Below are 22,783 nucleotides of genomic sequence, written 5' to 3' on the forward strand. Positions count from 1 at the left end.
GTGGAACATTCCAGTTCTAATTTGACACCCATAACTTGGCTTATATTTTTGTGTTGTGTGTACTAAGTAGGTTAACAAACTAATAATTCCATACACTTACATAGATATTTATTTTCAATGATAAGTTATGCAACATAATTTATTGTGTTTGCCAAATGACTGATAAATTCTGTTTAGGTTAGTTATGATAAGAAAATGCAAAGTATTTGAGAATCTAGACTATATTCATAATGTTTCTGCATTGAAAGTAATCTGAAGTGCTACTTAAGTAATTGTGAGATGATAAATATAATTAAAAAAAATGTAGTTTTTTACTTAGAAGACAACCTCTTTCATTGTGTTTATTTAAAGGTCAATAAAAACATTAAGAATAATAACAATCACAATAATAACAACATGGAAATTTCACCCCGACTGTTTTCAGCGGAGCTGTGAAAAATGTATCTTAAACAAGTTGTTCATTTGTATCATTTCAAGGACAATGGTGAAGATGACAGCCAGAGAGAAGGAACTTTCACAGTTCCAATGGTAAATAAAAATACATTATTATAGTCTCTCTCTCCCTCTCTTTCTCTCTCCTTTTAAAAGCAACATACAGAAAAAAGGCCACAATAAAGCATTACTTTCATTCTTATGTCTCTTCTACGCTACTCCATCACATTGTAAAAGTGAAAAGTACAGCTCACCATTAAGCTGTTTAAATATGTCAGTGACAGACTCACTACTTGTTCTGGAATATATCATTCGGATATTTAATTCATATATATATTCAATACTTGGGTTGTATTCCTCACAGGAAAGTGAAGATGCTGCCCAAAGAGATGAGCAGATACCAGAACCACAAACGGTTTCACTGGTAAGAAACAAATGCAAGATGTGCTCCACTTCCAGTGACAGACTCACTACTTTTTCTGGAATATATCATTCGGATATTTAATTCATATATATATTCAATACTTGGGTTGTATTCCTCACAGGAAAGTGAAGATGCTGCCCAAAGAGATGAGCAGATACCAGAACCACAAACGGTGTCACTGGTAAGAAACAAATGCAAGATGTGTTCCCTTTCTATGGCTCTCTTTTCTTTAAAGAGTAGTTAATTTGAATACTTCTCAGGGAAACAATGAAGATGCCACCCAAAGACAGGAGGAAAGAATAGAAATGGTCACAATGGTGCAGGTAAGACTTGCGGTTAATTGCATTTTTAACTATGACAAACGTCGCTATGACTGCTGTTTATGTTGTAAATGCAGTTTTGCAAAAAAAAAAAAACAAGGCTACATATGAAAATAAGTGAAACCTGCTCAAATATAACACAATTCTTTTTCAACCATTCAGGAGAACGCCCCTGAAGCAGGAGTTGATGTGAACTGCTCCAGTGGACTAACAGAAATTCAAAGCATCATGTCAATCCTCTCCTTTGCTTTGAGACACAACACTACAGGTGTATTAATGGAGGACTTGCTGAAACTGCTCAAGTTACATTCTGCTGGGACTACTGTAGTTCCATCAAGCAGGTATTTTCTGGAGAAACCCTTCGCTGATATTACAAAACAGTTTAAACGACATCATTACTGTAGAGTTTGTACTAAGTACATTGGGTCTTCACAATCTTTGGAGGAAACACTTAATTGTGTGTCATGTTCTTCATTCACAACAGTGAAAGCCAGTTTAGAGGAAGGTAACTTTTTTATTAGTATACCATTAAAAGATCAGCTAAAAGACATTCTTGAGAACCACAATGTGCATGATCTATGCTTCAGAGGTGATCCCAGTGGTAGCCGTGTAATAAAGGACATATGTGATGGCCGCTTGTATCAGACCTTAAAGTCTACCAGTAAAGATGATTTTCTGTCCCTCACTTTTAATTGTGATGGTGTACCAGTTTTTCAGTCTTCCAAATTTAGTATTTGGCCAATATTGTATTGCATTAATGAGATACCACCGGAGAGTAGAGACAAACATGTACTTCTATGTGCTTTATGGTTTGGATCCAAAAAGCCAGACATGTCCTGCTTCTTTAAACCATTTGTCGAGGAGTGTACAAATCTTTCTCAAGTTGGTTTTGAGTGGCAAGATCCTAACAATCAGGCACGGAGACACATGAAAGTACACACATTGTGCTGTGTGTGTGATGCTGTAGCAAGACCATTGTTACAAAATTTCAAGCAATTTAATGGTGAATATGGCTGTGGAGTTTGCCTTCATCCTGGGATGCAAACAAGGAAAGGGAATGGAAAAACAAGGGTTTACGCATGTCCTGATGAAAAGCCAAGTGACAGAAATCATAAAACCACAGTAGAAATAGGACAAATAGTTGAAAGACAAGGGAAGACTATTTTGGGGATAAAGGGCTCATCTCCTCTTGCAGATTTGCCATTGTTTGATCTTATCAATGGAATGGTCCCTGACTACATGCACTGTGTACTGCTTGGTGTGTGCAGATACATGGCATCTTTATGGATGGATTCTAAAAACACTTCTGAGCCATGGTACATAGGTGTACAAATAGCAAGCATAGACAAACACCTCTTGTCTATTAAACCTCCAGGTATCGTCGCTCGAGTTCCAAGATCTTTAATTGAACGCAAATTCTGGAAAGCTCATGAGTGGCAGCATTGGCTTTTGTACTATAGCTTGCCAGTTCTGAAAGGCATACTTCCACAGAAGTATCACTGTCATTGGGCATTACTGGTAGAAGGGATAAGCATTCTCTTGGGGTCCGAATTAAATACTGAACTGATAAGCCACGCACACGACGCATTAGTGTACTTTGTTGGAGGTGTACAATCTCTGTATGGAAAACAGCACATGACATTCAATGTTCATTCATTGTTGCATTTGAGTAAAAGTGTTGTGCAATGGGGTCCTTTATGGGCTCACTCAGCCTTTATGTTTGAAAGTTTCAATGGGTACCTCTTGAAACAAATAAAAAGTAGTCAAGCTGTACCACAACAAATATGCAAACGAGTGGCAGTCTCCCGTGCCTTTCCTCGTTTAGCTAAGCAGTTCTTAACAAATGCAGCTGCAGAAGTTAAACAGTTCTGCAATGAAATGAGACAAGGAACCCAGCATGTCAAGAAGCATGTAAAGTTTACTCAGGTGACTGCCCTTGGTTCACCAAATGTAAGACAAATATCTCTGAGAGATCAAGCTGCTCTCCACCCAGTTAGAGAGGTTCCCACAAACTCTGTGGTGAGTTACTACAAGAGAATTTCTGTGAATGGAGACATTGTTCACGGTTACACGTACAGCAAAACAAAACAAAGAAACAATTATGTGGTGCTTTTAAAAAATGGAAGTATTTTTGCAGTCTCACACTTTGTTGAAATGGATAGTCATTGTTTATATGCTATAGGAAAATATGGTAATTGCACAGTGCAAAAGTTAGCCAGAGGTTCTCTTATCAGAACTCAGCTGAGCTATATGTCAACTGTTCACTTTCCCACAGGCTTTTACAAAGCCATAAATGCTACTCAGATAGTTAGGCCATGTATGTACATACAGTGTCCAGACTCTACCTCAATTGTATGTCAGCTACTGAATACGTACTATTGTAAATAATTTAATCTTAAATCTTATTGTAAATGATTCAATCCAAATGTGAAGGTGGAGCTACTGATTATGGTGTTGATTATGGGAGAGATTCAAAGGCTTTCAATTGTGTCAAATGTCATTCTAATTAAGAGTGAAATGTGCAGCTAACAAGGTCTAAAGCCATAGCGGTTCATAAAGGTGGCGCATTCACGCTGTCATTTCTGAACATATTTCTTATTGAAATATGGGTTTCTGACTTGGGGGAAAAAATAATTCTGTCAAAACATTTTGCAATGCATGTTCACAACATTTATGTATTTCAATGTAATTCCATTAAGCTAGTGGTGTGGTGTTTAAATGGTCCTTAAAGCACTGTCATAATGAATCTGGGTCATGTAAAAAGACAGAAATATATTATATATAAAATGTATTTTATCTACATCTTTGTGTAATCTGCTGATTCTGTGCAAAATTAAAAATATTTCTACAATATGAATATTGTCTAATATCTTTTCCATCTATATAGAATACATTTGAGATGTATTTTGAATATTTACTGTGTTGATTTAATCATTTGTCAAACTTATTGTAAAAGTTTGTTCTTTAAATGTCAATGCAATAATGGGAAAAAACATTATTTGAAAGTCAGGAATAGGATGCCTAGTTTTGCAAAAATGCTAAACAAAGAAATAAATAAACTTTACACAAATGAATGAAAAGCATTTTTATCAATCCCAGAGGGAAATTCTAATGTGGGGTTTTATTTAATCACATGTTCAAAGCAAACTTCTCGTAAATTTGTGGCTTTCCCCCACATCTTTTTGTCATTCAATGTTAATTGTTAGTTGTTTCCTGTTTGTGATAACACAAGTAAATCTTTTGTTCTCTATGAAAAACTTACAATAGTTTAGTTTCACTCATGATTGTCTAACTCATAAAAGTATGATATTACATTTTTCTTCTTAGGATAATATATGTCGGGTTAATGTCATATATTTTTTAAAGAAGTATCCAAAACATGCAAGTTTCATTTATATAATTTTTTAAGGGATCTTATGTATTTTCACTCTTGTATATTTTTCATACAAGTGTCACACAAGACAGATAAAAACCTTACAAGATTTATATACATCTTTTCCATATGGGGATTGCGGTGTTTTCATGATCTTTCTAAACTATACACTGCATTGATGTACATATGTGGTTAATGTGACCAACTCTGGCTGCTGAATCATATTAACTTTGTCCTGCATTCATGATAGGTGCTAGAAATCTGTGTTGGGTAGGTGGAACCTGGCAAGCAGGTGTTAAGGTTCAAAATTGAGGAGGGAGAGTACAAACCACCCATGGTCCAGAAGCTCTTGGTCCAACAATGATTTTTAATGAATACACACGTGTGGGAAGACAACTCTGTACGCAGACAGCAATTGAGCTTCGACTTAATCAAAGCATGAACAGATATTTTATAGCATCAGGGTTTGATTTACTGACGCCCCTTCATGCGTCACAGATACATTTTATACATAGATCAGATCAACACCACAATGACTTTTAACCCAGAAGATCATCTTCTATTTTCATGGCTGGTACTTTCCGTTCTTGTCTTAAAGTGAATTGTTCCTCTTTCTTGCCGAGACATGACTAATCTCTCCTCTAAATAAATCTAACTCATGTGTGTGTGTCACGACCTCACATGCTCTTTCTCAATTCACCTGTTGCACTTCTGACCTTTCACCAGACCAGAGGCTCACTGAGACTATATGTATGTCTTCTACTAAATAAATGTTTTAACCAAGAACCTCTACTTAAAAGCTTAATATAAAATGATCTGATATATAAGTGTTTTGTAAGCATGTACTGCAATTCCTTCTATGGCTCCAAATCACTTGCACAATAGATTGTCCGGACATCGCGCCGAACAAAGCTTCCAACCCCCAATTAATTGACCGAGCTCCAACTCTTTAATAAGCACAGATATGCATTGTGTATAAAATAGTCATAACTGCACCTGAAATACAAGGTCAACATAATAACTGTATGCATAACATCTTAAGGCCTTCTTAAAGCTATCTGTTACATTGTTAAAGCCTCGTCTTAGCCTGCTGCTCAAAATAACTTCCTGCTTCTGCAAACTCTCTGCAAGCCTGTTTCCTGTCAGCCTGTGACTTTTAGCCTTTCTGAAAGACACCCACTGTTCAACCCCTGAATGCAATATAAACTCCAGATTATATTATTAATGCAATGGTAATAATGATGATTATTTAACAATAGCAGTAAAATAATTTCCCTGCTCCACACAGGAAACTAAGAGAATACAGCTGTTTAGTATGTGTGTAATGATGAAAATGGATGTATTTTTCCAAAGCACGGGGTTAGTTAGGCAAAAGTAAAAGTAGTATAGTGCCTGTGTGTAATATGACCCTGTATTTCAGGTATACACTAGACAAACTAATATCATGCATGGTTTCATGCTCTTGACAGTGTTTATGTTACATAAAACACAACCCCAAATACTGTTAAACGTATTGAAGGACTGTTGCACTGTCTCTAGTCAAGTTCTTCAATTTATGCTAATATTTAAAAGCTAATTTTCTAGCTGCCTCTTTGTGTTTTCTGGGCTCTGATTAGTTTCACAGGTATCCATGAGCTGGACAATTAAAGGCCTAGAACATAACTGTCTGGGCTCAAATTTATATTATATAAGTACATAAAATGTTCATTTTTAAAAGCAATAAGGCAATCAGTTCAGTAGGGTTGGTGCTTGTAATCCTTTCATTGCTGACACTTCACCCAACCCACTGAATTAATGGGAGGGACAGAAGAAATGCATCAGAAAAGGCTGATATGGTAAATGGCCTGTATTTGTATAGAGCTTTACTAGTCCCTAAGGACAAAAAGACCCCAAAGAGCTTTACACATCCAGTCATCCACCCATTCACACACTGGTGATGGCAAGCTACATTGTAGCCACAGCCACCCTGGGGCTGTGTTACATATTTACAGTGTTTTTGGTCACTAAATTATGTAAGAAAGAATTCAATGCACTGACAGAGGCTAGGCTGCCAGACACTGGCGCCACCGGGCCCTCTGACCACCACCACTAGGCAACGGGTGAAGTGTCTTGCCCAAGGACACAACGACCGAGACTGTCGGACCTTCCGATTACAAGGCGAACTCCCAACTCTTGAGCCATGATCGCCCCACGTTATGGGTTATATTGAAAGAGCAGGGTGATGTGTGTGTATCATATATATATATATATATATACATAACTTTTTTATTTTAAAAACAAGGCCAGGTATCATGTTACATATTTACAGTGTTTTTGGTCACTAAATTATGTAAGAAAGAATTCAACTGCCTGGGCAAAACTGGCCTATATTTAGTGAGCAACGATCAGGGCTATATGAGGGCGAGAACAAAGATACAATGTTATATTCTATCTACTTCTCAGAGGGGAGCATGAATGTTTTAACCATATTTCACAGTAGTGATATTTAAGAGAAACTGAAAGTAAATTTAAAAAAGAGATCAGTGCTAAATTAAAAACGAGGTAATTGACAGCGTCATCAGTCCACTCCAGCTGAAGATGAAAGTATTTCTAACTGGTTTTGAGATGTTTTAATATGAGATCAAATAGTCATACACCCCATGAACCGCACAGATCTTATGCCTCAAAACGAGCCACTGTGACAGTGTTATTGGTAATCGATTACCTTTGAATGTGCCTACTATATATTTGAATGTTTGTAAAAGAAAATTTAACCAATAATTTGTAACATTTACCATGTTGTTGATCTTTGAAGTCTCAAAATCTCTCTAGGGTAGTATGTACAACTGGTTTTATAATTATTCATCTCAACAAAATTGATCCACCTCAGGATTACATCTCCTCAGCCTCCACCTCAGAGTTGTGTTAAAAAATCTTATTGGATTTCATAAACCTGAAGTTGTAATGTTGAACTTGTGTAGAAGTCAAGTGGGAGCACAGTTCACAGAGATTTAAATGAGGCCCTTACAAAGTTTCATTTCAATAAGATGTAACTAGGGGAGAGAACACTAGTGTAATGATAAACAGACAGTGGTGGGAAAAGGGTGCTGGTGGGTTTTGCTGTAGGGATGCTTGGGGGGCTTCCCTTGATCAGGGATCATGCTCTCTCTCAAACTGGCTTTTTGGCAGCATGAGGCCCGAGCCACTGAATGGCAGAAGCAGCTCAATGACAAAGTTAGATTATTCAAAGATGTTCCTCATCACAAATGAACTTCTAGTTTGAGCGGAAACTGTAAAGTTGTTAAAGTTATGTGTAGTTCTGCTTTTTCAGCTGAGTTTGCATACAGCCATCCTTAGGAGAGTTTAAAACAAATACATAAAACGTTTGAAACTGTGGATCTCACAATATGTTTGTATATATATATATATATATATATATATATATAAAATCATATATATGATGATCCCTGGCAAATTTAACAATAGAAGGTCAGTCCAATTACATTTTGGATCAGAGCATGAGCATAATTGCATTTACTTCAGGTTATTCTCTTATTAGGAGAGACAAAAAGAACTGCACAGTGTTCGTGATTAGAACAAGTCCATTAGACATATATCTGGCGGCAATAAAATCATCCTCGTCATTAGTGGACCACAGGTGCTACAGGAAGTGCCACTCTCACATGCTGAACTCATTATAGAAATGAAAATAGACTATGGCCTGCACACACTATTGAATTTCAGCTAAGATTTGTTTTAAACATCAGATGAAATAAAGCAGCAGACACAGACGAGACTCAATAAAGTCAAGAGTGAATACATTGCTTTATTTGTCGTGAACTAGAACACAAGTAATGCTTCAGTTTATCAAAGTTGGAAATGTTCTCCTCTATAGCTGTGAAAGTACAAACAGTAACACTATTTTGATATTAGCTCTGGAGAAATGGCTCCAGAAGCCACTGTTGTGATCTTTAAACAAAAATGAGTACATCTTCTTTGGCAGATTTTATAAAGTCATGTGTGGGGTTTTGTTTTTAATGGAAAGTGCCAAAAAGGACACTTAAGTTAAGGTTTTGCAGGAGAAACTTATTGCACATAATTAATATAAGTTTGACATGCTATGCATCATTTTCTACCCCAGACGCCCAGCACTTAATCATGAGGAAAGAAGCCAGTTGAACTCTTAATTAGTATTTGTGGAGTGATGTTTGATCTGTTATATACCTTCACTATGAAAGCAACAGGATTGACTCTCTCTTTGTGCGTATTAGATAATAGCTGCAAATCTTATCCCAGTTAACAGCTGATAGTTAACCAAAAATGTATTTTCTAATGTATTAATGATCCACTTTTAATATGAGTGTAGACAACAAGGATGAAGAAACCAGTAACACTCTAACAGTGATTTGGTCATTTTCAGTTGTGCACTTATTCGTGTTTTTTTGTTTTTTAGTGTGTCGCCCACAAAAAACATCTTGACTGTGTTTTTTGCAATAGTAACTACTCATCTTTCCTATTGTGTAATGGATGAGCTTAGTAATTATATTAGGGAAAAATTGAAAATGGTTATGACCGGGCATGTTCCTTCCAGGGTAACCCATCATCAAAGAAGCTGTTACCTTCAAAACGGAAACGCATATATTTTAATTATTGAGCTGTCTTTGAATGTGTGTGACTTATTATGATTATGATGACTGCAGGTGGAGGACAGGTGGGATCTGCGGAAGGTTTCAATGGATAAGCCTTTAAAAAACTAATCTGCATGAGAAAATTGGTCAGGGGATTATTTCTTAATAGAAGTAGAAATATCCTTGATTAATGTTCAGTGAGCTGTAAAATGCCAGTAAGAAAGAATCTCTTTCTGACTCGTTTAAATGAGTTTTAGCTTTGCAGCTGGAAGGTGTTTGTTTCTATGATCTGAAGAACTGGCACCACACTGACTCAAAGGTTTGCATCCTGGAACTGTTTACACTCTCCACTAAGAATAAGGCTGGATGTTAAGTTGAAAATTTTGATTGGTAATGGTACCATACATTCTAAGTGCAACAACCGAAACAGTGCATTTCTTGTGCTAAATAACATATGTATGTTTATACATGACACCGACATCGGTTATATGGAAAGGCTTTTAGATTATTTCTGTTTTAAAGCACGGCACTGCTTAGTTTTCATGATTAAAACACGACCATCAGGCAAAGAAATCTGGTGGCAGTCAGATCATCCTTATGCTACAACGAGGGACTGTGTGCTGATATAATGAGCTGAACTCATTATTGAAACAGAAGTGAACTACAGCCTTAACATTAGCGTAACAAGGTCACTCTCTCACTATATATATACACTATATATTTGTGTGCATTTGTGTGGATGTAAATTTAACTGTGAATACAGGCAAGTCAACTTTTTTAGAAGAGAAAAGGGTTATAATAATAAAAGGAATGTCTAGCAAGAAAATGAATGTTAAAGGGAAACCCAAGCAGTGGCCATTATTAGAATCCTTTTAGCCTAGAACCTGTTGATAATTTGACTACACACTTACAAAAATTCATTTCTTCTTTTATTGAACCAAAGCACATTTTGTTTTCATCTGGAGACTGTTTACCACTAAATACTTAGCAGATGATCCGAAATTGTCCAAAATTAGGAGATGATCACAGTACTTATCAGTTTATACTGTTTAGTCTAAGCAGCTGTATTTCATTCTTGCCTGTAATGAAGTATGAAGTAAACTTTAGCATTAATTTTATTCATAGCATTGTTTTGATCTTGATTTTTTTTTTTTGATCAAATCAACATTGTATTGATAGAGTATTGGCAGAATAGTTTGAAAATTAACTTGTGTTGTTTATAATTTGGAAATCAGATTTATTTATTTTGGTAGAAAAAGCCATTTGGCACGGTGGTGAATACTCAGTTCACACTAAGAGCTGTGAATGCCAATGGCTGTGGAAGTTTTAATTGTTGCTTTAAATGAGAGTTGGGTGTAGTTATGGGCCACAAAATCCATGCCACACACTCATACCAGTTGAGTTGCACCAGGTTTTATGATATTTAAAATCTATGCATTACACCCACATCTCCCTCCAAGATGTTCGCTTACATAACTGCCCTTCTTATTTTATATGCATTCAAAAATGGAGATGGCAATGACACAAGTGTTGAATATATCTTTTACACAGTCAGCGCACACTTAACAGTTTTTTGTTTTTTGTTTGTTTTTGTTTTCACACAGTGTGGGGGGAGAAAAAGAAAAAAGAAGCAGCCCTGTTTCCAGTGAGAGCTACAGCAATCTGTGAAGGACTCAAAATATAGTGTTGCATTACAGTACTGCGGATGAAAGAATGTGTTTGATAGCTAAGCCAAGCCTTTTTAACATTTTGACTTTTTTTTCTGAGCTGCTGACTGACTGCTCTTTTGTGATTCAGTCAACAATTTTGTCAGGATCACTTGAAGCTACGGTTGCTCTGTGGAGCAAGTGGACTTGCCAGAATAAGCACTGCTATAAGTCCAAGGATTTCCATTTTCATTTTTCAGCTCTCCTTCTTATTATTTCACACAGCACACAGGCATCTTGTTTTTAACCTTTACAATCATCTACATAATCTTTGTAACAGCATGCATTTTACTTACCACAATTGCTCTTTTTGCTGTGTTCTGTGTCTGAAATAACAATATTTGTTAGGCTCTGCTTCCAGTCTATAGTGTGTGAATGTATCATATATACATGCGGACGAAGGATGTGGACTTCTGCTGCTAGTAATATATTGTTTTCACCACAGCTTAGGTGTGCTTAGTTTTTGACAATGTCAGGAGACTCAAGTCTAAGCATCATCGGAAGTTGCCCTTTTAAACTTCAGGACAAAATCTAAAGTTTCACTACAGGAAATCCACTGTTAGGTTTAGATGAGGAAGCTGCCTTGGTAGAGCATGCAGTAGGCAGGACGCAGGATGCTCAGTGCCTTGGTGTTGATATTTTAGACTATTACTTGTGCTTTTCTTATATAGTAATCAGACATCACTGCTGGAAGGCTGAAAGCTGTTAAAAGTCCAATCTCAGTGCACTGAATATTCACATTCTCACATCCATTGGTGATGTCTTGAAAAGTTCAGGACTGTGTGAAAATATGTATAGAATAAGCTGAGTTCCAAAGCTGTTTAGTCCCTTTTGGTTGCAGTAATGTAAAAGCTGGCCTCTTGGATATGTCCGTGCTGAATGTTTTCCCAGTGCAGCTCTGACAAAATACCACAAGTTCAAAAGGTATTTGGTGAAGAAGAAAAAAATATTCCTATCCAATAATACCTCTATAGCAAAAATCACTAAAGCTCTTACAGCTAAGTGTTTGTCCAATATGTCACAGCAATCTATACAGCAGACTCAACCAAAACACTTCAGCCTACTTGTGGTATTCACTGAAAAAAAACAGAGGATAACAAAGCAAAATGAGAATCAATGGAAACAATTACCGTCCGCACAAAATTCTATGACAGTTAATCCAATTACGTGTGGACATATTTCAGTCGAGACCAAAATGATAGGTATCACAGAGTAACAGACTTACTTTACCATCCCAACAGTGCTTCGCCTCTACCAGTTTTTGCCTTGTTTGCAAGATGCAGTCACAGTGTTGTTCTTGTTATCAGAGAGAGATTAAGGCACTAGCAGCCATCAGAACTGTCAAACTATCCATTAGTCTTTCGCCCATTCCTGTGAGCGGGTCCAGGAAAGAAATATGAAGTGTCTGCATATCTCTAATAGACATGCTGATAACAACTACCTTGCACAGTGGTTGATGGTTTTGTTGGGAAGTCCAATAAAGAAAACCCAGAAACTCTTAGGTTTTGTGTTTTGGGTAAAGTGACTGTATGGTTCCAACAGCAAATGTGAGCTTTGTGAGAGTAGTGAAAGCACACTGTATTTTTAACTTTATTTTACTTTCACTATGAGGTGTGATTTAAAAAAAATAATCCAGTCACACTGAAATTGGTAAGGTTTAGATGAGCAGTGTTAGGGAGGTTGGCAAATTATAATTTTCTCCAGTAATTATTTATTTAGCCTCCCACAGATAGTCATAAAACAAGGGAGTATCTGATTAATAACTGAGGGACAAAGGGGATGCAAATGACAGATGGAGGATAGGTGAAGTGTTTAGCCTCCACAGGTTACACTCTGCAGGCTACCTGACTCGGGTAATCTGCACTTCTGTCTGTGGAAATTTTGGGTCCTTACAGAATTGGTCCATTCACTATTTTTCCTCTACTAAAGGAACAAACAAAGTACTCCAAAATAATTTTGTAAAGTAAAATGACTCTAGAACACTGTCGAGAAGGAAGCTCTCGAAAACAACAGCAAATTCATGAGTTCCTATTACGTTTAGTGCCAGTCAGTATTTTTAGAAAGGGATGGAAGGGGTGGTGGTGGTGTGGAGGATTCTTGTCTTTCTGAATTAAATGTTGCAGACATTTTTTCCTTTTATAGCAGTCACTTTTCTTTAGTTCAAGTGCAAAAATAAAATAAAGAGAAGCTAATAATAATGTGAGTCAGGAACATTTGCTCCCTTTTATCTATTCAAGGCTCATATTTTGAGACACAAAGAAAAGCAATGGCAATTACTGTGAATATAGGTTCCTGAACCGGCCTGCTTTGACTGAAAAACAGATACACTTATATAATTCCATATATTCTTGAATGCACTTAATGGTATTGAAAAGTTTGCAGTTGTGATCAGCTAGACCTAGTATATGTAATTTTTTTAAACCTTTTCTGTACTTTCAGTCCACTTTAATTAGGAAATTTAGAAATACAGTCATGTTATGCTATGCTGGTCTTTGCATACAGGTTTTCTAGATTTATTGATGACTCTGACCACTTTTGCACATGGATCACATGGATATGTTGCTCAAGAACACTTTGACATGCTCACTGAAGGAACTGGGGATCTAATTGAATAGTGGACAACTCAATCTATCTTGTGAGTCACAGCCTGCCCAAGGTGGTATACTTGACAGTTCAAGGAAAATGTTCTTTTTTAAGCATATATATTTTTTAAATGAAATATTCTTATGTGTAAAAGCGTGTCCTTGCTGTCAGCAGCTCGTATTGTCACTTGTAGTAGAAATAACTTGTTACAGGACTTTTGCATAACTGGCCACCAGTTTCCAACATTGGCTTACTGAAAATTTTGACCATTCTGCCATGTAAAATCTCGTCAGTTGCAATATGTTTCAGGAGTTTCTTGAATATACTACCTATTATAAACAGGTTCATTTTAAATCCCACCTCACTGGGATTTGATATAGGATTCAGGTCTTGGCTTAGACATGGCCATATTGCTTTATTTCTTAGTTTTGTTCCTCTTTTGGTAGATTTGCCAGTGTGCATAGGATCATTATCCTGCTGAAACTTTAACTTCAACCCTTTGAGAGACAGCCTTACATAGCTTTAAAACACTAATTGATACGATATAGAATAAATAGTCTTGTCAGTGACCACTAAGTACCGAGTCTTAAGGGTCCCAGCAAACAAAACAAAACCAAAAACAAAACCCCAAATGGTTGCTTTTTCATCGGAAGACTGTAGTTTTTAGTTTGGCTGTGGGTTTTGTATAGCTAAAGGGTTTTTATTGGCACCCATTCCATGGAGGTTTGATTTTTCACACCAAGAGTGACCTTCAGATTCTTGAATGAACTTTTAGAGCTCTTGTGTTCAACTCTTGGGAGATATTTGCTGGGGCTATGAGATCCGATCTATAGCATGTGCAGCAAGATTGATAAAACATAGTCATAAGGAAATAGTGTTATTTTGCAGGTGCCGATATTCACTGCCACTCATACTTGTTTGCGAATTCGAAAAGACCTTCCATATATAACTAAAATAGAATAGAATAGAATAGAATAGCCCTTTATTGTCATTGTGCATGTACAACAAAGTGTACAAATTAGCTACTGTGCATGTGACAGTGTCTGCTCTACAATTACTGCACGACTCAGCTCTACCTTCAAAGCTGAATTCAGCCTGTGCAAAACAGTCTGACATGACAGTTTTCAAAATATTTGAACATAAAGTTTGCAAATCTTGTCTTTTTGCCCCAGACAAGTGTTAAATACACCTACTTGCTTTAGAATTCTTTGGTTAGTCAATCTTTTCTGTCATCAAAGTAAATCGTTGAGAGTTGTCAGAACATCCAAAGATACACGGCCTAATATGTGCAAGTAAAATTCAGCCTATGAGTCACACACTCATGTCCATGGTGGCTGCTTTGTTCACTTGGCTGCTTATTTCTACTTGAGTGTGTTATTGAATTTGCAAGTGATGACTTCATATTTTGCAACTGGTAGTGAACCTAAAATAATATGTTTTAATAATGGCTAAATTCCACTTCACAAAGGTCCTGCACTAACATTGGTTTACTCCTAAAGCTTATAGGAATACTTAAGGGAGCCGAGCGCTAGTAGTTTCACCTATGCTTGCCCTGCTACAAAGCAAATCTGTCATCAAAAAGGTCTGTTACTATATAAAACTGTTATGGTGAATGTGTTCACAAGAGTTCCCTATTTGTACATCTAGCCACATGAAGGAATATTAGTGTTGATTTGAAGTGACTGTGGCAACCCGTAAGCCCACAGCTCACTCTGCTCTTACCTCTGTTTTGCTTTCCATCAACTCTTGTAACTTTGTCTGATTGCTATTTGGTACATGGCAGGTAGTGTGCAGTGGGCATCAAAGCTTTTCCCTGAAAAGGAAGCTGTCTGCTGCAAATGGAAAAAGGTTGAGTTGATAAGATTGGTTGATAAAAGTGGTGAGACTGAAGCAAACAGTAAAGCTGCAACTATAAAAAGAATAAAGCCAGTGGTTAAAAACGCTGTATAGCTAACGAAAGCTACTACATGTTACAAGAATCGGTTGAAAATATTCTAGTATGAATAATGTTTTACCAAATTAATTAGCTTTTATTTTGTTGACAATTACCTGGCAATTTAGTCGTCTAAACCTCAACTTAAACCAATGATTTGGAGTGCATTCTCCTCAGACAAAATCGCAGAGAAGCACTTCAGGAATTGCTGCTTGCTTCTCAGTCTAAGAGCACCTCAAGGAAAGCCACTCGGGTACATCATTAATCAGCTCTCAAATTAAGTTACAGCAGATGTTTTTAGCCATGAAGGCAACCTTGTCATGGCCCCCTTCAACCAATTAAGATTAGTATTTATTCATAGTCTTAAATCTAGTTTATCCCCAGTTTCCCCTGCTGGTATTCCAGTTTTATCTAATGGATTTTCTTTTGATGTTGGGCAGAGAATTAAATCTTGTACGATATACACAAATTCCCCCAGGGACTGCATCATAACAGTTGCCATGGGTGCAATTTTAAATTTGTCAGCGATACAATTGTCACTTTATCTCTGTTCTTTCATGCCCTGGTCACCTGCATTATCTAAACACCAGGGTCTTTCCTCAGGTTGCTGTCTGTAGATACGGCCATTAGTTCTGCTCCTGTGCTTAAGAGAGAAATCCCAGGTCAGCGGAAGGCAGTGAGACAGAGGAGTGAATGACATCCTATCCAATTACTTGTCACCTCTACATAGGCTGGCACAGGGACTTGAGAAGACCACATGAGACAAGCAATTACACGGAAAAAGATTCTGATCACTGCAGAGGCATAGCACACCTCACATCCCCCACTGTTGTTTTCACATTTTAAAGTGATGCTGACTAAAGTACTGTGGCATTTATAAGTGTAAACACATTGATTTCAGCAAGAGCACCCCTCTGGGGCTCTCACAAACAATCAAAGTGGGATCTATGTATATAAATGAGAGCTTAGAGGAAATACAATATCCGCTTGGTAGATGAACTACCATGTCTCTCAAGGCTAGTTAATAGAATGACCAAGCATTGATTCTGTGGGGAAAAGAAGTTCTTTCTGAGTCTAAACATTGGCGTATTTTTAGTATGACAGCATGACATGCCAACGCTGCTAAAAGGAAATGTCACTGGATTCATCGCTCAAACTGAGGAAAGAAAAATGAGTTCCCTGTTGTGTTGTTTTGACATCATATGACACATGACCAAATACCCTCTGGTCACCTAAACAGTTTTCTTTTTTTCTTTTTTTTTTCTTTTTTGGACCTTTTGGTTTTAAAAAAAATTTTAAGGAAGAAAACTTACAGGAATCTGTCCTCTTTCGCTGACTTTTAAATCCTTTAACGGCCCTAGTTCCACAGTATTTTATGCTACTTATTTTAGTATAAAAGCCATGTCTCACAGTGTCATCATATATGCAAAGATATCAGCAATTATATTTGAAAGTTAATTGTTATCATCCCAAGGAGGAATGGGTCTATCTACAAAATGATAGTGTCTATAGAAATACACTAAGACTCAAATATAAAGAAACTATCTTCATACAACTCAGTCAGTAGGCAACCTGTAATAAGTCAGTCCAGGATCTCTATTAGGAAGCTATAGAAAGCCAGGAAAAAAAGGTTTCTGTGTGTGCTATTTCAAATATGTCTGCCACCTACAGCTTGTTTGCTTTCTTGACTTAACAAACAGAAAACTGTGTTTTCAGCAGCAACCATTTAAAATTCTCTGAGAGCTCTCACCCGTGGGCAGGTTAAATATACAGACAAGCAACTCAACAATTGGCAAGGAAAAATGACTGTTAGAAGGGAAAATAAGGTGATCACAACTGAAAAATAATATTTGATTTCATCACACAGATACATCTATATAAGGGAAAAACAACAGAAAGAATAATGCATAACTATTTAAATCACTTGCCACTTTTTTAGGTACGCCTATTCAACTCTTTGTTACCATAAATATTGAATCACCCAATGACAGGACAGGAAATTACTGCATTTAGACATGTAGACATGATGAAGACAGTGACCTGGTAAAGATCATACTGAGTATCAGACTTGGGAACTAAGGTTATTAAGTGACTTAACCTCCTAAGACCCGAACTCTTTCATGGCATGCATTTTTAATTTCTCTTTGATATTTGGGCTGATTGGGACCCGATGAATGTAAAAACAAAGAATCAATAGAAAAGGGACAGTATAATGTCCTCGTAAGACATCAGGCCCTTTTGAGCAACATTCAGTATTTTGGTCTAAATAACCCAAAATGTGATGTCCACAAATGTGGACGCCAGGTCCTAGGAGGGTAAATGCGACATGGTTGTTGGTACCACATGGGCTGGTTTGCTTGGGTTTTCCCACACAAGCATGTCTAGGGTTTACAGAGAATGATCTAAAAAAGATGGTGACAGGAAGTAAATCAATCGACCACTTGTTACAACCAAGATATGTGCAACTCCGAATGCACATCATGGTAAAGACCACAACATTTGCCCCTTCTGCCAGGTTCACCAAAATTGCATAAGAGAATACTGGAAAAATGTTTTCTGGTCTTATGCAAATTTGGTTCAAAAAACATGGATCCATCTAACCTTGTATCAATGGCTGGAGTTGCAGTTAGTGTAATGGTGTGGGGACATTGTCTTGGCATGGTTTAGGGTTCTTATTACCAATTGACCTTCATTTTAACACCACAGCTTACCTGATCATTATTGCTGACCACAGTGTGCACATCACCAGATCTTAATCCAATAGAGTTCCTTTGGGATGTAAACATGTGTAACAGGAGAGAATCTTGGGGTTTGTGTCTGACCCAAGGATATTTGGGAGGCAGACTGGAGCAGCCAGGAATCGAACCACTAACCTTCCAATATTGATCGATAGATAAATAGTCAGAAAACAAAAGTTTGTACGTGCTTCTAAACAGAAAAAAGAAAGAAAATTAAAAAATGATTTGAACACAAGCTGGTCATACTGTAGATTCCTGTTATTTATTTTTGTAGCCTTATACCTATAACTGATGTGCAGTTATTTTCCGTAGTGCACAAAGTACTATTATTTCTAGAGCCTGAAACACCACTAAGTAGTTTGTTTTGCTTTAGTTAAAAAATGAAAATATCTGGGAAATAGAAATATAATATATGAGAAGGAGCATAGCTTTGTTATGATGGTTATTATTTCTCAGGGGTGAACCATACTTTGCTGTTTGCCTGCCATGCATTTTGGAAAATCTCCTCACTTCACTGTGTGATAACTCTGAAGAAGTCATGATTGATCATCCACTTAGAAATCTTCATCATCAAGATTTATCGGAGCTTGGATTTAAAAAAAAAAAACATAAATCAGAACAGAGGACAGTGGTTTCCTACTTTAGGGTTTTTATTGTATCTTTTTTCAGTGTCATGCAGGGATGTTTGATTTTCCTCTTTGCTAAACATTATATTTTATTTTAAAAGCACATTCTTTGGTCAAAAACTGGATAGTCTTACAGTGTTTATTTATTTATTTACTTTTATGGATTGGCCCAAGTGGGCATTACATCACTCAGTGGGCACAACATGTGTTAGTGTTGTCTAGTGTTTATACTGTTGGCCATTTAAAAAGTGATTAGCTATTCAAGTAGGTCTGGCATGGATGCTGTGGGCCTGAATACTAAATTATAACAAAAGCTTAGTGGGGCATTGTGTATAGTACTGCAGCCCCAAGGAACATAATTCATAAGTTTGGGATGTTAAAGCTACATTTGATGCTTTTTCCCTGCAGATAATCCAAGCACATTAAGTATCTTATTGTCAATCCAAAACAAAAGTGCTATAATACATTCACTTATTGAGCATTTATGGAAATATATGATTTATATTCAAGCGCGAAGGTCAAACATCTCTCAGAAGTGGCTCATTTTTTATCATCACACAAAGTTTTTATTTTTAGCTCGGGGTCATCAGTGTTATTGTCACTTAATTTGCCTGATGATGATATTTTGCACATATTTTTCTCCGGATGTCCTTCTAACCTGCTACATAAACACTGCGCATTCGTGTTTGTGTAGCATGTAAGGAGAAATGAGCTGATTCAGGCCTTCGGGAGATGGATCGAGTGGCTGATGATAATTTGATGAATTTCTGCATATATTAATGTTGTAAGTGAATATGAACCACAGTGCTCATAAATTACAACTGATGGAAGTGTGTCACTGGGGATAGCTTTGCGCATAATTAGGCTCGGTATTTAATTAAAAGTGTTGTGACAAAGGACGCATGTGTACAAACAGTGAAGCTTAACTGAGGGAGATAAGTTGAAGATGGATGGCAAGTAAATTCACTACATCCTTGTGAGGAAATGTACGAAAAGCTGCAGCATGATAAGAGAATGACCGATAATCAAATATTACCAACAGTGAAATAGTTTAATTAAGAAGCTTGCCCAAAACAAGTTTTATATACTATTATTTACACAAATGTTTGAAAAAGTACAGAAGATAGACTATATAATCAGTCATAGGCCAACAAAAATACTCTTAGACTTAGATTTTAAAGGCAGTATACCAAGGAAAAAATACCACCATGTCTTTACAGAATAGTGTTTGGTTGTCTAAAATAATATAAATAATAAAAATATATGCATTTGGGGTGCCAGTTTAGCTCAGTGGGCTGAGCAGGCGACCATAGCAGGTGGCCGCCCCGGGTTCGAGTCTGACCCACAGCCTTTTGCTGCATGTCTCCCCCTCTCTTTCCCTCTGCTTTCCTGTCAGTCTTCACTGCATCTATCTAATCAAGCTGAAAAAAGCCAATAATATTTCTAAATTTTATATATATATATATATATATATATATATATATATATATATATATATATATATATATATATATATATATATAGGTAGGTAGATAGATATTAGATAGATTGATAGATAGATCCATATACATATATGCATTTCTGTAGGTTATACATTAACAAACCTAAAATAGCCGAAAGAAGTTCATACAGCAAGTACACCAGCCTGTGATCCTACAGGGTGTTTTTTTCCCCACTGACCTGAATCAGTGATGCTTTTACCAAATGTAATTAAATGGACAAGAGAGCCAAGCATTTCAACAGTAGCGAGTGCGGTTGCTGTTTAGGAGACAGTTTATTGCTCTTTTCTTTGCTGCTTCTTTCCCTCATCTGTCTGGTTTCGGGGCAGAGTGGAAATTGCTTTTGTTGTGTTACTTGCTATTATCGTACAGCTTTAGCATCATTTGTCTAACTTAAGGGTTGAACTGAACGCTGCTGAGGAAGATAATACGTGTTCAGTCACACTACACTGGCTAAGTTTAATTTCTGCATTTTCCCATAATGTAGTGATGTCTGCTCATCTGCTTTTGCTTCATTCAATTTCAGTTTTCAAACTGAATGGTAAATATAGCAGGAGCTCAATGGGTGCCGGGGCCCCCAGAGGTGCGAGCAAGGCGACTAAGTGCGACGGGAATGAAGGAGCTGTGGGCAACTGGTTCCTCCTGAGGGGCTGACAGATGCTGATGCTGACAGATCGAGAGAGTGATTATTCAGAGCTTAGAAGATGAACTAGTGCTTGTGTTAGCTGGCTCCCCTTGCAGCAGAATCACTCCCAATCACACCTCCATAAATCACACCCTGGCACAGTTTGAAAACAGCACTACTGAGCAAAGGTGGTCATGCCGATGAAAGGGTGTTTATCATGAAAGAGTGCCACTAGTGACCACAAAGGCTGTATGCATACTTGGAAGAAACATGGGTGCTTGCGACCCTGAACATCTGTAACCTTAATTTTGACTAACTATTCAAATTGTATTTCTGTAACTTCTGAACTCTTGGCAGCTTTGACTGAAGTGTAAAGGTCCCAAAGTGTAAGTAGTGAGTAAAGTAGTGCTGTAACAGAAACAACCACAGCCCCTCTCCAATAAACCTCTGCTTAATCCCAAATCATTATGGTATCTCCAATGAGGTATAAAAAGGCAAATAAACAAGCCAAACTGCACGTCTAATGAAGCACAGACGGTGCAAACTTTTTTCACTTTGAAATATGCAGAAAACATTCAAATTACATTTAACAACCTCTGTGTTTACTGAACCAGACACAAACGGTAAGGTAATTGCACCTCTTTACATGAAAATGTATATACAACTCCATATGTTTATTTCCATCTAAAATGCTGCACTTAGCTTTTTTTGAGTTTTTAGCCAAATCAGGAATTCATTTATTCATCCTTGCAGTGTTAAAATCTCACTGTAAATTAAAGTTGCATAATATGTTAAGTTTAAATGCTCTGTATGACTTGCAGTGGCCGATACGTGATGTGGTTCTGGGAGTGGGTCTGTTGGAAGATTAAAACACTCTGTCATTCTTTTTTTTAATCAAATTCTGAAGCAATTACTGGGTCTGTCTTTGTTTCTCAATATGCCCCCATGCGTTTTTTTCACTGTTTAACGGCAAAGAGAAAGAAACTTTATTTTGAAGAGTTCTGTGCAAACATAAGTGAGCAAATAGCCAAAGAAAGCCAATAGGACACTCAAGTCCAACATACCAATGAAATAAAACATCTCATTTGTTTTCTTGTTTATTTTTGTGTTTATGTTTTGATTTTTTTGAAAACAAGTGAAAAGAAATGCCCTTTCTTGTGTTTGATTTTTTATCTTAACAAAAAGAACAAAAATAAAGTGTTAGAAGAAACAAGCAAACAACAAAAAGAAACATGGTATCACAATCAACTGTATTTCTACCTTTAGAGCTTCAGCAGCAGCAGCATTTTCAGTTTGATACGTTGTACCTTTGATGCAAACATGATCTATGATCTTTGATCAGAATAATATATTAGTGACAGTCTCATTAGCATCACAGTGCCAGGACAAAGAAACTCAACATTGTGCTTCAATGAACTGTGAATAAAAATGTGTACTTTAGACTATTCCTACATTAAGCAAACAAACAAAGGAGCCTTAAAATGCTAGCTATAGGCCAGGAAGCAAAGTGTTAACAACAGATTTCTCTGGCATGAAAAGACATAAAACAGTTTGAACAGGTTGTCATTCGAAAGCAATTTGGGAAGCAGTAGGATCTCATTATTACATCAATTTAATTCCAATTAGAAGAAATGAATCAAATTATCTTTTTCATAGCATGTGGCAAAATAACTAAGAACGTGACTGACGAAGATAATCACATCATATCAGGAAATTGATTTATGTCTACTTCTTTTAATGATGAGGACAAAGAGGTTAAAAATGTATTTAAGATTTGTTGGGCTTGGTATTCAAAACTTAACATTTTATAAAAACCGACAATCGGCTACTGTTTTTGTTGAGACATAATCTATATATTTGTTACATTTAAATACAAATGTCACTGCATTGTTTGTAACTAAAACCCCAGATGAAGAA

General features: G+C 36.8%; 2 protein-coding genes across 2 annotated transcripts in view; both read left to right on the forward strand.

Annotated features, from left to right (window-relative positions):
* Positions 1-22,783, forward strand: part of thsd7ba (thrombospondin, type I, domain containing 7Ba) — a 227,248-nt gene that overhangs the window by 67,703 nt on the left and 136,762 nt on the right. The gene's annotated exons all lie outside the window — the stretch shown is intronic.
* LOC146651407 (uncharacterized) lies at positions 449-20,895 on the forward strand. The gene is made up of 6 exons (XM_085383613.1): positions 449-528; positions 797-856; positions 978-1,037; positions 1,117-1,179; positions 1,339-3,241; positions 20,768-20,895. Exons 1-6 carry the CDS (start codon positions 526-528, stop codon positions 20,893-20,895), a joined length of 2,217 nt encoding a protein of 738 aa, XP_085239739.1. The 5' UTR covers positions 449-525.

Source organism: Rhamphochromis longiceps, linkage group LG16, assembly GCF_057381845.1.
Source record: "Rhamphochromis longiceps isolate RC_006_pf linkage group LG16, R_longiceps_female_GT1.1, whole genome shotgun sequence".
Classification (NCBI taxonomy): Eukaryota; Metazoa; Chordata; class Actinopteri; order Cichliformes; family Cichlidae; genus Rhamphochromis; species Rhamphochromis longiceps.

Excerpts from the sequence above, each read along its gene's own strand:
- LOC146651407 (XM_085383613.1), top strand. Across the intron at positions 1,180-1,338 it reads AAATGGTCACAATGGTGCAG|GAGAACGCCCCTGAAGCAGG; the intron begins GTAAGACTTGCG and ends TCAACCATTCAG. Across the intron at positions 3,242-20,767 it reads GAATGGAGACATTGTTCACG|TTTTCAAACTGAATGGTAAA; the intron begins GTTACACGTACA and ends ATTCAATTTCAG.